This window comes from Wyeomyia smithii, chromosome 1, assembly GCF_029784165.1.
Source record: "Wyeomyia smithii strain HCP4-BCI-WySm-NY-G18 chromosome 1, ASM2978416v1, whole genome shotgun sequence".
Taxonomy (NCBI): Eukaryota; Metazoa; Arthropoda; class Insecta; order Diptera; family Culicidae; genus Wyeomyia; species Wyeomyia smithii.
The window spans coordinates 31,333,989-31,351,956 of record NC_073694.1 but is presented as its reverse complement, the minus strand read 5'-3'; the positions used below and the strand labels follow the sequence as shown (position 1 = coordinate 31,351,956).

The 17,968-nt window shown below is 39.0% G+C and overlaps 1 protein-coding gene across 2 annotated transcripts in view; it reads left to right on the top strand.

Moving 5' to 3' along the window:
* Positions 1–14,245: 14,245 nt before the first annotated feature.
* LOC129724810 (guanylate cyclase soluble subunit beta-1) overlaps positions 14,246–17,968 on the top strand; it is a 50,179-nt gene continuing 46,456 nt past the window's right edge. For both annotated transcript variants that reach the window (XM_055680009.1, XM_055680000.1), the window contains exons 1-2: positions 14,246–15,697; positions 16,135–16,208. In XM_055680009.1, coding sequence (XP_055535984.1) covers positions 15,695–15,697; positions 16,135–16,208 — 77 coding nt within the window. In that variant the 5' untranslated portion in view covers positions 14,246–15,694. The remainder of the gene's footprint in view (positions 15,698–16,134; positions 16,209–17,968) is intronic.

Below are 17,968 nucleotides of genomic sequence, written 5' to 3'. Positions count from 1 at the left end.
ACTACCAATTTCAAATTTAACACTTGTTTTTTTTTTAACTTTTTTCGAGTCAGCTGAAATGACAAGATGGGAAAAAAATCTCTCTCTCTCTGACACTTGTAGCGTTTGCAGCGAAAATTTGTTCAATATTTAATATTTTATTATTTTGTTTCTGACGTTAAAGTCAACTATCAAATTGGCCGTAGAGGCGAATGCCGCTTATTCGCCGAAACAATTAAAGATCGAAATCGTTTTGTTCAGTATTTAACTGAAAAGATGCATATTTTTTACATATGACACCAAGAGTGAAAGGTCTCATCAAAGATCAACCTAGCATTCTGTGCCGAACACGCATCAGTACTGGACGTGTTTGGTGATCGGTCCGATAGAGTATAAAACAAAAGACGTGTGAACAAGTGTTGGCATTGTTTGCCTGGTCGAGTGAAATAAATCCGGGTTCAAGGTCGTTCCTTTGTGCAACTGTTTCGCATCGTGACTGCCAGCTGGTGCGTAAGCCGATTTGGCTGCTGGCTGGATTGTGCTACAGCAGTGGACGAGACACAAACGAGGAAAAAGAAGAAGCCATCAGTGTCAGCGAGTCGTATCGCTGTGTGGAGTGATCTCACACCTGGCTCGCTGCTGGTGGCTGTTTGGTGCTGCTGTATTGGTGCTGCTGGCTGTAACGGCTGCTACTTTGAACGATCGGACAACCAACCTTACTGGAAGGGAGAAATAAAAAGGTACGTGTTCTTGTCAGCGCTAGTGCGCTAGACTTAAGATGGATGTAGATCCCTCGCCTCCCGCGCCACCATCCCCGAACCCCTCTGACCCTGACCCTTCTGTTACCCCCTCCCCTGTTCATTCTTCAGTCCCCCCTCGCCCCAGGCTTTACCCAGACGGAGCCCAGGGCAGCTATACTGTTTATTTTCGGCCAAAGGCAGGACCGAAATCGAAAAAGTTGAACCTCTTGCAGATTTCTAAAGACCTGACGAAGGAGTACAAGGGTGTGACCGAAATTTCCAAGGTCCGGCCTAACAAGCTCCGTGTCGTGGTCGGTAACCTGAAAGAGGCCAACGATATAGCTTGCTCTGAGCTCTTCACACGCGAGTATCGCGTTTACATACCCGCACGAGACGTGGAGATCGACGGTGTCATAACCGATTCGAGTCTGTCCGTCGAGTGTATACTGCAAAGTGCCAAAGGGTGCTTTAAGAACAAAACGTGTCCCGAAGTAAAGGTGCTCGACTGCAAGCAATTGCGGTCAGCATCGATCATCGGTGGCAAAACAGTATACACTCCGTCAGACTCGTTTCGAGTTACGTTCGCCGGGTCTGCACTACCAAGCCACGTCTCGATCCACCGGGTTCGTCTCCCTGTGAGGCTCTACGTGCCCCGCGTCATGAACTGCCTGAATTGCAAGCAGTTAGGCCATACAGCCGCCTACTGCTGCAATAAGGCACGTTGTGGCAAGTGTGGGGAGTCTCATGCGGAAGATTCTTGCAGTGTTAACGCTGAAAAGTGTATTCACTGCGGAGAAAATCTGCATGAGCTCTCGACATGTGCGGTGTACATGCAGCGCAGGGATAAAATAAAACGGTCTCTCAAAGAGCGTTCAAAGCGTTCCTACGCTGACATGCTGAAGAAGACCGTTACCACTTCTCCCGTTACTTCGAACCCCTTCGATCTGTTGCCCTCTGAGGAAACCGATTCTGACGATTCACCAGCGGGAGCATCTTACGCCAATCCTGGGGAGTCTAGAAAGAGGAAAAGTGTTTCCTCTCCTAAACTTCCCAGAAAAGGTCCTAAGATTTCTCAAAGTGAAATGAAGGTTACAAACAAACCAAACAGTGCTGCGGAAAAACCGAAGCAAACTCCTCCTGGGCTGGCAAATTTAAAGTCCCAGAAGGAGTTCCCAGCACTGCCAGGAACATCTAAAACCCCAGTTGCTCCTTTTACACTCCCAGTTGATGAAACAAACTCTGGATTAGTGAAATTTTCTGACATTGTGGACTGGATTTTTGAAACTTTCAATGTACCCGATCCAATTAAAATTTTTCTTACAGCATTCCTCCCAACAGTTAGATCATTTTTGAAGCAGTTGACTGCCCAATGGCCTCTCCTTGCAGCGATTGTATCCTTCGATGCCTAATTCAACTGCGTATATGAAGGATTCTATCTCTGTCTTACAGTGGAATTGTAGAAGTATTTTACCAAAAATTGATTCGTTTAAAGTTTTGATAAATAAAAACAAATGCGATGCATTTTCCCTTTGTGAAACTTGGCTTACTTCAAATATTGATCTCAACTTCCATGATTTTAATATTATTCGCCTTGATCGAGACACCCCATATGGAGGAGTACTTTTAGGGATTAAAAAGTGCTATTCTTTCTATCGTATTAACCTCCCCTCGATTCCAGGCATCGAAGTTGTCGCATGTCAAATGACAATACAAGGTAAAGAGCTTTGTATTGCCTCAATATATATTCCCCCCAGAGCACAGGTTGGGCAACGGCTGCTCTTTGATTTAATAGAACTTCTTCCCTCGCCACGTTTGATTTTGGAAGACTTCAACTCTCATGGCGTGGCTTGGGGTTCCCCATACAATGATAACCGCTCCTCTTTAATCTATAACCTTTGCGATGACTTCGACATGACTATTTTAAACAACGGTGAAATGACACGTATCCCGAAACCTCCAGCGCGCCCAAGCGCTTTGGATCTATCCTTATGTTCGACGTCGCTACGGTTGGATTGCACATGGAAGGTAATCCTCGATCCTCACGGTAGCGACCATCTGCCTATTCTTATTTCAATTACTAACGGGTCCACTCGCATGCGACCAATTGACATTCCGTATGACCTCACACGAAATGTCGATTGGAAGTTATACGAGGAAATGATTTCAAAAGCGGTCGAGTCGATTCAACATCATTCACCACTTGAAGAATACAACCTCCTCGCGGGCTTGATTCTCGACGCCGCGTTGCAAGCCCAAACGAAGAAATATCCCGGCGTAACGATCAAAGAACGGCCTCCCACTCCGTGGTGGGACCAAGAGTGCTCCGATGTCTACACGCAAAGATCCGACGCGTTTAAGGCCTACCAGACGGGAGGTATACCTGGCGACTATTTACGGTATTCGGAGCTTGATACCAAGCTTAAAAGCTTGGCTAAAGCAAAGAAACGTGGATATTGGCGTCGGTTCGTGAACGAGACGTCGAGGGAGACATCGATGAGCACTCTTTGGAACACAGCCCGAAGAATGCGGAATCGCGTAACGGTCAACGAAAGCGAGGAGTCTTCAAGTAGGTGGATATTTGATTTTGCCAGGAAAGTATGTCCGGACTCTGTTCCTGAGCAAAATATTGTTCGCGATGCGTCTCCGGGCCACGACGCGATAGAATCACCTTTTACGATGGCAGAACTTTCAGTTGCCCTCCTGTCCTGTAACAATAACGCGCCTGGATTAGATAGAATCAAATTCAACTTGTTGAAGAATCTACCCGGCAATGCCAAGAGGCGCTTGTTGAACTTGTTCAATAAGTTCCTGGAGCAAAACATTGTACCGCAGGATTGGAGGCAAGTGAAGGTGATCGCCATCCAAAAACCAGGGAAACCAGCTTCTAATCACAACTCTTATAGGCCGATTGCAATGCTATCCTGTATCCGGAAATTGATGGAAAAAATGATACTCCGTCGTTTAGACCACTGGGTCGAATCAAATGGTCTACTATCAGAAACTCAATTTGGCTTCCGCCGTGCCAAAGGGACGAATGATTGTCTTGCGTTGCTTTCAACAGATATTCAGCTGGCGTATGCTCGTAAAGAACAAATGGCGTCTGCGTTCTTGGACATTAAGGGGGCTTTTGATTCCGTTTCTATTGACATTCTTTCGGGTAAACTTCACCGACAAGGATTTTCTCCAATTTTGAACAATTTTTTGCACAACTTGTTGTCCGAAAAGCACATGCATTTTACGCATGGCGATTTGGCAACTTTTCGCATTAGCTACATGGGTCTTCCCCAGGGCTCATGTTTAAGCCCCCTTCTTTACAACTTTTATGTAAATGACATCGACGAATGTCTGGCAAATTCATGCACGATAAGACAACTTGCAGACGACAGTGTAATCTCTGTTACAGGAGCCAAAGCTGCCGATTTGCAAGGACCATTGCAAGATACCTTGGACAATTTGTCTGCTTGGGCTTTACAGCTAGGTATCGAATTCTCTCCGGAGAAGACTGAGATAGTAGTTTTTTCTAGGAAGCATGAACCTGCTCAGCTTCAAACACAATTAATGGGTAAAACGATTTCTCAGGTTTTGGTACACAAATATCTTGGTGTCTGGTTCGACTCTAAAGGCACCTGGGGTTGTCACGTGAGGTATCTGATGAAAAAATGTCAACAAAGAGTGAATTTTCTTCGTACAATAACCGGACAATGGTGGGGAGCCCATCCAGGAGACCTTATAAGGCTTTACCAAACAACGATATTGTCTGTTATTGAATACGGGTGTTTCTGCTTCCGCTCCGCAGCAAACACACATTTGATCAACTGGAGCGAATACAATATCGTTGTTTGCGTATCGCCTTAGGTTGCATGCAGTCGACCCATACGATGAGTTTGGAGGTTTTAGCTGGAGTACTACCATTGAAAAACCGCTTCTGGAGCCTGTCTTCTCGTATTCTAATCAAATGTGAGGTCTTGAACCGTCCCGTGATTGAAAATTTTGAAAGGTTAATCGAACTTAATTCTCAAACCCGTTTTATGACATTGTATTTCAATCACATGTCCCAAAATATTAACCCTTCTTCGAATATTCCAAATCGTGTCGACTTATCAAATACTTCTGATTCTACTGTGTTTTTCGATACATCCATGATAGAAGAAACTCGTGGAATCCCGGATCATTTACGCGTGCAGCAGATCCCTAAAATTTTTTCCAATAAATATCGAAACATCAACTGCGACAATATGTACTACACTGACGGATCACTTCTTGATGGGTCCACTGGCTTCGGTATCTTCAATAACAATTTAACCGTCTCCCATAAGCTCGATAATCCTGCTTCTGTTTACGTCGCAGAATTAGCTGCAATTCAGTACACCCTAGGGATTATCGAAAAAATGCCCACGGACCATTATTTCATCTTTACGGACAGTCTCAGTTCCATTGAGGCTCTCCGATCGATGAAAGATGTTAAGCACTCTCCGTATTTCCTGGGGAAAATACGGGAACATCTGAGTGCTTTATCCGAAAAATCTACTCAGATTACCTTAGCGTGGGTCCCTTCTCACTGCTCGATACCGGGTAATGAGAAAGCGGACTCTTTGGCTAAGGTGGGCGCAACAAACGGTGATATTTATGAAAGACCAATTGCCTTTAATGAATTTTTCGCACTTGTACGTCAGAATACGATCATCAGTTGGCAAAATGCTTGGACCAGAGGGGAATTGGGAAGGTGGTTACATTCCATAATCCCCAAAGTATCGACGAACCCGTGGTTCAAGGGGTTGGATGTAGGTCGGGATTTCATTTGCGTGATGTCCCGGCTTATGTCCAATCACTATAGATTTGACGCGCTCCTCCGTCGTGTTGGGCTCGGGGAAAGTGGTATCTGTGCCTGTGGTGAAGGTTATCACGACATAGAGCATGTGGTTTGGTCATGCCCTGTACACCGTGACGCCAGGTCTAAATTAATAGCTTCCCTGCAGGCCGAGGGTAGACAGCCGGCTGTTCCTGTTCGTGATGTCTTGGCGAGCCGTGACCTATCCTACATGTCCCTTATATACGTTTTCCTGAAATCCATCCACGCCCCAGTCTAGTCCCGTTCCCCTCCGTCTACACCCAACAAAACGACAAGAACACGTTTGAACCTTAAGCACAAAACCAGCAACCAGACCCCGCACAACAGAACCAGGACCCAAGGACTACGAGCCTCTGTCCCAACTCACGACATCGTGGCTCAGCAGAACGAATCCATACATGCCATTCGACGATTATCAGACGACCATTGAACAACAAAACACTGATTGGAAATCCCATGCTAGTTTTAAGTTAGACTTAATTTCAGCTCGTAGTCGGCAGCGAGGATAAAAAATTTGCTTTAGTTTTTAAGTCATCAGATATAATTGGCGCCGTTAAACATTAAATTGTATTTGTGCCGTGTCAAATAAATGTTATGTGAAGAAAAAAAAAAAAAAAAAAAGATCAACCTAGAATTTCTTCAGCGAAGTTCTTCCATTATTTATTACGTGGAAAGTGGGAAAAATCGCAGAGGTAATAGCATATCACTCAAAATCAAAATTTTTGTCATATGCATTTAAAATGTTTAATTTGTGGAAATTCTGCTGGAAGCAGGCGACAGAAGAAATTCTTCAATTCAATTGTGCACCAGAAGCAGCAGGAAATGATTCATAATAGTTAGCACACAGACCGTGGGGCAGATGGCAGGACAAGCAAACGGGGGCAAATGATCCACGGCCCCCGACTCGAAGGGCCCCCTAGTCCTAGATGACAGAAGGGAACACAGAGTGAAGACCTTTTTTTGGCCTTCCAGCGAAACGTTAAGTCATTTCACAATTTGAAATTTTCTTACCTATAAATGTTTTAAAAAAGAGGGCCCCCAGCACAGAAATCCGGCCCGGCCTGAGGATTGTAGGGAATGGTGACGTAGGACTAAACAATATAATTACCCCCTCTAAGGCCCAATCCCGCCTTTAGTCAAACCTCTAAATAACTTCAATTGGCACTTAGAAAAAGTTTATAAAGATTCATAGTGATTCCCCATGGTATGACGCGGATGCGAATGCGAATGTCAATTTTCATGCGGATGTTGCGCAGTTACGGATGCGGATACGGATATCTGAAACATCCCTAGTATGGACGGTGCGAAAGCTATACGGGTCGGACTCGATTATATATAGTCTCCGATTTTTTTTCACTATATAATCGAATAAAAGAATCAGAGAAAAATATGTTTTTACTTATTTTACATAAATACATGGGCGCAACTAAGGAAAATTTCTAGGGGGGGCTAGTTTTCATGCATGTCATTTTAAAAAAAGAGAAAAAGAGTTAAAATGCGCTTGTTTAATAATGTATAAAATAGTGTCGTAACAGTAGAAAAAATCCGAAAAAAATTTTGTTAAAAATGCATGACACATTGAAATCTGTTGTTATCCAATTTTTTTTTTTTTTTTCAAAATCTCGGTCTCAGCTCGAGAATCATAGAAGGTCGAATATTTGAAAAAAATGTTAGTTAAATAACACTAGACATTATGCATCATTAAGACATTTGGCACAATATTACATGGGAAAATTTTATTGATGTATGTACGGACGGTGCGGAAGCTATGGAAAAAAAATTTCAGGAGTCGTGGCAAGAATTCAGAAAAAAGCAAAAAAAATGTGATGCCAGTCAATGCATTGTCATTGCCATGCACTACCTCTGAAGAAACTGTAATCATTTTCGAAAGGAGGATTGCAGGAAAGGGTAAGTGAAATAATTAACTTCATCAAGGCTCGACCTAAAAATTCTCGATTATTGAAGCGTTGTGTTAAGAAATAGGAAGTCAGCATTTTTCGTTACTGCTCCATACTGAATACGCTGATTGTATGGATTGTATAGTGGAAAGACGTTGTCCCGCTCATCAGGTTAGCTTATTTGGCTGATGTTTTCCATGAAATAAACGATCTACGCATTTCAATACAAGGCGAGATAATAACATTCTTCAGTACAAACAGCAAAATTACGTCCTTCAAGAGAAAAGTTAAAATTCGAGCAGAATTGTTAAAAAAACGAATCTGGGCAGCTTTCCAAAAACCCAAGCACTAATTACTTCTAGTTAAATATTTTCGAAATGCGCAGGACTTGTTGGAGAGTTTTGAATAAAACTTCCCCGATGAGCTCCACAAAAAATCGAAGGGATGGCGAACCGAAGCCAGAATCATTAACCTCAGACGAATACGAACGCCGGATTGATTTGACATCAGATACGAGCATGAAGAAGAATTTCGAATCTAAAAAATCGTTGGAAGATTTTTGGTGTCAGATGAAAAATGAATTTGAAATTTTGCCCGATTTGGCTCCGGCGGTTTGAGAACCGGGGTTTAGAAAAGTATTTCTGGCAATTAAGGCAATTAATTTTAGAGTTAGCTCTTCCCAAATCAAAACAAAGCAAGTGCCTGAAACTAGAAACGCATTTGTTAATTAATGTGACTTGGACCACGGGTGCCTTCGAAATAATACGCAACTAGTTCCGGAAAATAAATTGTATTTTAGCGAGTAGGTTCAGCGAATTTCCGAAAACCGAACTGCCACTGCCCTCGTATTGAACGCGATATGAGTGGTGAATATAATTGAGATCACGATCGTCGTGTGATCGTGTCATGCTTACACAAATACAATTTTTGATTACCGATCTCGTATTGAATGATAAGAGGAAATGATCGCTACTGTGGATCACATCTTAGGGATGCTCAAATAATCGGCCATATTTTTAATTGTGAACAGCATTAATACTAGTTCTAAGCCAATGGATGATGACATCTCAATTTGTGTTGATTTTGACGCTCTGATAAGAAGTATGGAATGTATTTCTAACGTATGAGGAAAAAATCCGAACAAACTTTCAATTCCAAACTAAAATCTTGCGCAACTTATTTTTCTGCACTTGTTTGTTTATTCAAGTAATGTAACTCATTTACAAACCTCATAGGAAAAACTCAGCGACACATCGCGCTGATTTCCTGATCCTCTGGGGTACTTGCTTTATTGCTTCCTGAATTCCGGATGCTTCAATTGTATTGAGCTCCTTCCTGATTTTTCTATCAAACAATCGACGTTTTTTGCTCTGTAATCTTTACGGTAGACCATTCGTTTCGAATTTACTCAGAAAGTTCTAATAGACTGCAGCTGTGGCACATTTTAAGGATTGTTTCCTTTCGGAATAAACCCGATATTGTTATGCCGCAAATCCGCTAAAGTTGCATTAGCATAGTGTGACAATGCAAGGTCTGGCCAAAACACAACTTTGTCATTTTTATGGTACTTATATTCTAAGTTTAAAACCCATTTCATGCAGATACTTATTCACCGTTTTTTTCAACCTGATATTTATTGCTCAGCTCACGATATGATTTCGCCGACCGACCAGGCGTTTTCGCTCTCAATTTCGCTCAAACTTTGCTCTCTTGCAAAGTGCATTTTCGTCCGGAACCAGATTTTCTTTTGAAGGTATTTCCATTCTCGAAGAGTTTGTCAAAAACACTGTACTACAAATGAAAAAAAATGCAAGAACTTCTGAAGTGACCTAGTGTAGGTTGTAGGTCTTGTTGTGTGTAACATTCGCTCATGCTATAAATTTTCGAAACACCCCCGAAATCTGAAGTTATGGTCAAAATACGGTTTTTTGGACCTCAGCGCATATAATATTTTTTAACTTAGTCGTTTATCAACCGATTTTTAATATTTAAGCAGTTTTAGAAAGGGAACGAATAGAGATTTCAAAATATGTACAGGTTTTTACTAATATGAATAATGCATGTTGAGTTATTTATGTTTAAATCTAATTTTTTAGACTTTTTCACGCAATTTTCCAATTTAATTTGAAATTTGTCGTCTATTTTTGCAAGAAACATACCACACATATACCATAATTTTGAAAGTATTTTTCGAATCAAATGAAAGTAGTTTTGTGAAAATCGGTTTATATTTGGCTAAGTTATATATTTTTTAAGAAAACCAGAATTTTTGGCTTCTATCGCATAAATATTTCACTGAGCTACAAATGATGAAAAAATGCAAGAACATTTGATGTGACTTAGTGTGGGTTGTAGCTTTAGTCAAGTGTTACTTTTGCGTTTACTTGGAGTTTTTTAAATACTCCGAAAATTATAAGTTATGGTCAAACCCCTGTTTTTTTTACCTTAGCTCACATTTTTATGTTTAATAGGGTTATTTTTCAACCGATTTTTTATATTTTAGCTGTTTTTAAAAGGCGATAAATAGAGCTTTTGAAACATATAAATATGTCTAAATAGTTTACCCATATGTGATGAATAGTTTACAAATAAATAAAATGGTTTATATTATTTTCAATTTTTTCCAAATTTACTCGTAATTTTTCACACATTATTGTAATGAAGGAGTTTCAATTGCTGTAAAATTTGGAAAGTTCTTTTTAGTACCAAACAATAAACAATAACGAAACAATAGGTGTTGTTAATGAAAATCTGTTATAATTTGGCTGAGAAATGATTTGATGAAATCTAAGTGGTGGAAAACATCAAGTCATATCCCAGCCAAATTATAACAGATTTTCATAAGCAACACTTACTGTTTACGTTTGGCGCTAAATGAAATTTTCAAATTTTACAGCAATTAAAGCTCGTTCATTACAAAAATGTGTGCAAAATTGCGAATGAATTTGGAAAATTTTGAGAGTAACATAAACTATCTTATTTATTTTAAAATTATTCATCACATATAGGAAAAATTTGAAAAAAATATGAATCATCTTGTTTTATATAATATAAATCATCTTATTTTATTCAAAACTATTCATCACATATAGGTAAACTCTTTAGACATATTTATTTGTTTCAAGAGTTCTATTTTTCGCCTTTCCCAAACAGCCAAAACATAAAAAACGGTTGAAAAATAACCGAATTAAACATAAAAATGTGAGCTGAGGTAAAAAACAGGGTTTTGACCATAACTCATAATTTTTGGAGTATTTGAAAAACTTCAAGTAAACGCGCAAGTAACACTTGACTAAAGCTACAACCCACACTTAGTCACATCAGAAGTTCTTGCATTTTTTCATCATTTGTAGCTCCGTGAAATAATTATGCGATAGAAACCAAAAAATCTGGTTTTCTTAAAAAATATATAACTTAGCCAAATATCAACCGATTTTCGCAAAACTACTTTTATTTGATTCGAAATTAAATATACTTTCAAAATTATAGTATAAATGTGGTATGTTTCTTACAAATATAGACGACAAATTTCAAATTAAATTGAAAAATTGCGTGTAAAAGTCTAAAAAATTAGATTTAAAGTCAAATAACTCAACATGTTTCATTGAAATTAGTAAAAACCTGTATATATTTTGAAAGCTCTATTTGTCCCTTTTCTAAGATTGCTTAAATATTGAAAATCGGTTGATAAACGACTGAGTTAAAAAATATTGCATGCGCTGAGGTCCAAAACACCGTATTTTGACCATAACTTCAGATTTTGGGGGTGTTTGTAAAATTTCTAGTATGAGCGAATGTTATACTCAACAAGACCTACAACCAACACTAGGTCACTTCAAAAGTTCTAAATCGCTGTAGCACAGTGTAATTTATGTAAATGTTTTTTTATATCCAAGATCTTTAGAATAGTGGAACACTTCCAGTTACCAGTTACATAAAAGTGGATCTTCATTTTGTGAAAAAGGATTTTTCGATTTGAGCAGCACTTCGAAATCGTAGACCAATTTAAAAGATGTTCGGAATTTTTTTTCTCACACGTTATTGAAGACAATCATTCTCTGAAAAAATTCTAGGGGGGGCTAAAAGCTTTCTGGGGGGGGGGCTTAAGCCCTCCCGTAGTTGCGCCCATGCATAAATGTCTTGCTGATTTCGAATAAATAAGAACTTTATTTTTGACTCATCTCCCTAAATGTCACAAAACAGATTTCTTAAAAAAAAAATATATATATATATATATATATATATATATATATATATATATATATATATATATATATATCTTGTAGCTATTTCTTATGTAATTATTTGTTTTTTAGATATTTTAAACTTTTTTATTTTTTTTTTTTAATTTATTATTAATATTTTAAAATTTTATTTATTTTCAATTTTTTTTTCGACTTTTTTTCCCATACCATCAAGTGCTACGTATTTTATGGATGTTCTCTTACGATATATTATCTCTAGATAAGTCATATTTGAAATTAAAAAAAAATTTGCTTCTATATATAATCGAGTCTAAAATTATATATAACCGAATCATATATAATCGAGTCAATATATAATCGAGTCTATATATAATCGAGTCTATATATAATCGTGTCTATATATAATCGAGCCAGACCTGTAGTTGGAAATATTTCTAAAGTCATGGCAAGGATCAAAGAAAAAAAAAATTGTGGCAGGAGTCACTGCATTCTTCATCGTCATGCACTCTCTATCAAGAAACTGTCATCATCGTTACAAGAAGTCTTGCAGGAAACTGCTGAAATAATAAATTTCATCAAAGCACGACCTAAAAACTCAAGATAATTCAAAGCGTTGTGTGAAGAGATGGGAAGTCAGCATTCTACGTTACTGCTCCATACTGAAGTACGCTGTTTGCCTCGTGGAAAGACGTTGTCCCGCTTGTTTGAATTGAGATCAACAGTAAGAACGCTTCTGAGCGACAATAAATTCGTTGTTGATCATTGACCCAACAATTTAGCTTATTTGGCTGACATATTTTTATTTCGCAGGTAAGGCAAGATGATAACAATCTTCAATACAAACAGCAGAATAACGGCCTTCAAGAGAAATCTCAAATTTTGAACAATTCCCCGATAAGTTCAATAAAAATCGAACGAATGGCATGAGTGTTGCAGCCGTTATTGATGACAGTGAAGCCAGATTCGTTGACGTCAGATAAATATAAATGCCTGATTGATTTGACATTAGATACGAACATGAAGGAAAAATTTGAATACAAAAAATCACTAGAGGAATTTTGGTGTCAGGTGGAAATTAAATTTAAAATTTTGTCCGAAAAAGTAAAGCTTATTCTTCTACCATTTTCAAACACATACATGTGCGAGTCGGGATATACCTAGCAACAAAGATGTCTGACTACAATTATCACAAACAAAACAAACTATTATATAGCTCGCGAAATCTAAGAAAGCTTACTTGTTCAATTAAATAAGTCGTCTTTGTGAGTTCAATTAAATAAGTCGTCTTTTTTGATGAATATTTGCAAAAGAGAACCGAAAATGATCAAAGAGTGAATATTTGTTGCTGATTTTAATGATTACGATGACAATACTAATACCACATCAACGTAAATGACAAGTTGTTGTCAAGGTTTCATCCCAATTTTTTTTCTTTTTTTTAAGAATGCAGGTGCTCCGCCAAATAAAAAAAAAAGTATGGGAACCCCTGATTAGGATGTATTCCGATTTAAAGCAAAAAATATTTAAAAACTCCAGACTTTTATAAAGTTAGTCCAAATCAACTTTCGGAAAAAGTATCCACAAAGTCCACAAAGTTTCAATAAATTCGTAGAGAGTGCTGCCAACTCTTCAGTCGAGTTGGCGCAAAGTTTGTCAAGAAAAAAAGCAAGAAACAGAAAGTGAAAAGTCTCAGGTCAAAAGCAAGTAGCTAAAATCGATGAAAAGAAGAAGCAAAAAAAACGCAAAAAACATGTGAAAAATCAAAGAAAAATCATTTCAAACGGCATACAAATTTAAATAACTTTTAATAACTATAACTATTTCAAACGGCTCACAAATTTAAATAACTTATAATAACTTTACATATTCTTTCTATATTCTCGTGTATGCGTACCCTTTATCTAAGAAGCAAAACGAAATATATCCAAAAGCTTGTGTCAAGCGTATTTTGCTATTCGGACTAGGAAAAATTATTTATCTTCTATAAACTCGGAACAGGATGTACAAATAAAAAAAGCCGTATCTAAAGCAGGTATTAGACGAAGCAAATATTTGTTATTTTTCAATACAGATTTAATTTTGTGCAAATAAAAATCGTACCAAAAATAGCAAATATTTGCTTCGTCTAATACCTGCTTAACTCGCGTAACCAAAATAACTATGTTACTGGATATCAGTGGTGTAGCGCGCTTCAACCTCTGGTGTCAGGATACACAAACAAAAAGATACCAAGGACATTTTTAACCAACGTAACGGTTCCACCGTCAAAAACAGGATACGAGGTATGCGCTCTCTCGTGTCAGGATATACAAAAAAGGGTGCCAATGATATTCCAAAGCGGCTCGTAACACTCGGAACCCCGAACAGAATTTACTCATTACACAAACCTTCATCGATTCCTTTTATTATCCTAGACAAATGTCGAGTTCCACTAAGGAAAACTCTCTCTGCGTTTTCCACAATATCTTTCTTCTACCCTAACTCACTGTCTCTTTCGTCTTATCGGTGGAGCGCAGGAAATTGCTCGCATAAATTGACCAGCCTTCTCCGTAGTGCCAAAAACGACAACATTTCCTTCGCCACAGTCAGTCTCGGTCGGGATATCTAGCGAAGCGGAAGTAGCAGCCCGAATAGTGGTGATATCTACTTGGGAGTACATAGTTGACCTTCTCCCTCGTACCATTCAAACGGACAACCCACCACGGAAGCAGCTGTGAGCAGCAAAAGCAAGTGGGCGCGCGAGCTAGTAAATCTCTGGCTCGTAGAGAAAACGGGGGGAGGAAGAGCGTTCGTTTTGCCTAGCAGTGTTCGATCGGACCCCGATGGCGACGGCGCTGCAACGGGGGATGATTTAATCCTGGACCCATCCCAACTGAGCCTGAGTTTGAGTGTGTGTAGTGAGTGCGTTCGCCAGCCAGCGGTTGGCAGAGTTAGAAAGCCGTTTTCGAAATCCGGAAGGAGAAAGTGCATCTCTGCACACATGTGTGGTGTTCTTTCGGTTCGGCTGCGCGACGAAGTCGAAGATGAATGTGTTCTTCCAGTAAGAGAAGTTCGGTGATAAGAACGTCTCATCGGGCTACCGTCGGGTTTTTGTTTTTTTATAACGTTTCGGAACGGAAGTAGGACTCCTGCCACCACATCATAGGAATATTGGGTTCCGTTCTTGTTCAAAAGCACTCCGGTTTCTGGGAGGCTGCTGCATGCCATTGTTCAAGGATCAACGCACAGAACGAAAGCCAAAAGGATAACAACGTTGACATAAAAACGGGATGAAAGGGATATTTGAAGTGGTTTCGCAGTGTTGATGGGTGGGAAATCTCAAGTGATGGAGTGATAAAACTGTACAGCGATAGTCGATGCTCGATGCTGGTGCAAGTCAAGTTTCCTTTATTTCGTAGTAGATTCAATTGAAAATAATCCAACTTTTGGAGCTTGTTTGTGGAAGGAATTAAACACACGTGTTCAACCAATTGCAAGCACTGATTGCAAAACGAAGACAAGAACACCCGCAACTTCGAACGGGACACCGACGTTCGACTAAATATAATTAAGTACCTGGTCGCCTGTATGACAGCGGCGATGATGGCTTCGATGACGGATCGATTGTATTAGTGTGGTTTCTCGCACTCAGGCTGGGGGGTTGAAAGGGGAGGTGGTCCACCTCATAACTTATAGTTTACACAGTGCAAAACGGAGGTTTCTCCGGCAGGCCTGATTTGCGGTGGAACGACAAGTGAACCATCGTTAAAACCAAAGTGCGAAAAGTTGTAAATAGTTGTTTCAGCGGAGCAGCTGCGAAGCTCGTAAAACTACCTGCTTGGCCCCCACATTGCTGCTAGGATACAACCGTAAAATGAACCGGAAGTGAAAATCAATATCGTTATACGGTCGCAATAATAATCTGCGAACAATAATAAGCTAGACAGATAGATACCGTTTCCTCTCAGCAAGGAAATCACAAATCTACACAGCTATCTCGGTTCTATTTTATAGTCAGTCGGAGGGCACTAATCAAACATAAAAATGGTAAGGATACGAACCCTTGGGCAATGGAAAGAGAAGCTTTTACTCACGAGCATGAGCAGATCGGACTAATTTGATTACCAACGATTCGTGAAAAAAAGGTTTACCTCTTTTGTTTTGTTTCGTTTGTCGCGTACGGAAAAGTTTTTAATGCTACTTTCAAACAAAGAAAGCATTAATTTGGATCCGCGTCGAACCGTTCGTCAGAAACACTGACACTCACACACAGACACAAAACAGTGACAAACTGTGATGCTTGCTCAAGAGATTTACGATCGTGTTGAAGAAAAACAACTTCTCATCAAATGTTCTTGTTCTTTTTTTCGTTCTTCCTCCTGAATTTATTACCGCACTGAATCGTGGAAAAATGAATGCAATTCCCGGTGCTGCTGCATATGACCATGAAAAACCGGAAAACTTCCTTCCGCTATCGCGCACAGTACGGATTCGTGAACTATGCGCTGGAGCTGCTGGTACTGAAAAACTTTGGATTAAACACATGGGAACAAATAAAGTAAGTTTACAGTGGTAAAGTTTTTGGCAGCGGTGTTGCACCAAAAAAAAACAAAGCATATAAACTAGAGCCGGGATGACGCACTTCGAGTGACACTTGAAATTTTTTTGTTTGTTCTTTTAACAGCGGGAGGTTTTTTGATGGGAACATAAATTTTCTCAATTTTGTGGTTGAATGTCTTGCGGTTGGTTCAGTTCTTAAGCAAACATAATTAGAGCCAGAATACTGATGATGAATTGTTAAAGTACTCGTGGAAATCTTACTTGAAGGTTACCAATTATAATTATACGAACATTTTTTTTATTTTCATCGAAAAAAGTAGTTGGGTTTTGCTGTTCTTGATAAGTTCAAATTTATTGTTTTATTAGCTTTTGCAGAGAAAGAAAAAAGTTTCGTAATAAATTTATTCTAACCTGTAGATACTGTAGGCTTTCGACTACATCTTATGGCAACTCATAATACACAACTTTTTGAAGATATTACTGAACAAAAATCAACTGTTAAACTGCTTCGAGTCGGTTGAATACTTTAAACCCTAAATTAGTATCATTTTCCGATCGTTCACATGTAAACCGTACACGGCACCGTACGTCAAGTACACAAATATCTGCGAAGAGTATGTAAAGCATCACAAAGCAGTGTTCAAGGCTTAAAAAACATATTAAAAAAAAATATCTTTCAGCGTAAAGTAGAAGATTTTTCAAAAAAATGAGGAAAAAAACAATTCATTAGTCTTCCTAAGTCGTTGTTTAATTTTTCGAAGATGATTCTCTCTTACCAATCCTGACGGAAGCCTTTTATTGATGGCAAAATTAAATTACATGCAAGATAACACAACAGTTATGCTTTTTGTTTACAACCGAGCACGACAGAATTTTATTCAAGAAATATGTGCACATCTTCGCCGTTTTTGTTAGTGACGAAGTTTCCCAACGAAAAAAAAATTATGAAGAGCCAGCGTCAACACAAATCCGCTAATGGTGGCGATAAACACTAAGAAAACTTTCTCTAAAACTGTCCTGCAATTCTACAGTGGAGCAGTAAACCAAACTATAAAACACAAACCCCGTGAGCGTCAAATTTATGCTACGAAAAGCTTTTACATGTTCTTTCTGCTCAGTTGTCCAAACACGCCGAGCTGAAATCTTGCTCGAAAACAAATTCCATTAATCCTAGAAATTTTACTCAGTGTAAATAAATGGTGAGTCACGTCCGGGCAAGTTATTTTTAGCTTCCACAATTCAGTTGCGATTAGCTGGGTGAAATAAATTTCAAAGTTTTATCCGAATCGAAACAGACAATCACGGGTAGATTCGTTATTAACAAACAATAACGAGCAACTTCCCTTCTGATTGGTTTCGTACTGTTTCGTTTGCGGCATATTCTTTTGCCGATGGTGAGGTAAATAATTCGACTGAAGTTCATGTGCTCTGCACATCAGTGATCAGTAAATGATACTCGGTGCTTCACTTCCGGAAGATTGGAATCTGCCGGTCGGGGCAGAGCCGACCCTTCAAATTTTTAAACTTAAAAAATAGTTTTTAAACTGCTAATAGAGCTAAATTTCCACAATTTAAAATGTTCCCGAATATTAAATTATAATTTAAGACGCCCCCGCTAGTGTGACGCTGTAGGGTAGTTTGGGGTAATTTGGACCCCTGGGGTGAAATGGACAGGTGCTTAATCTTGGAAAGTATTACATTTTTGTGTTCCATGTACTACTTCATCCTTTCCTTGAACTACTAAACCCTAACTAATAT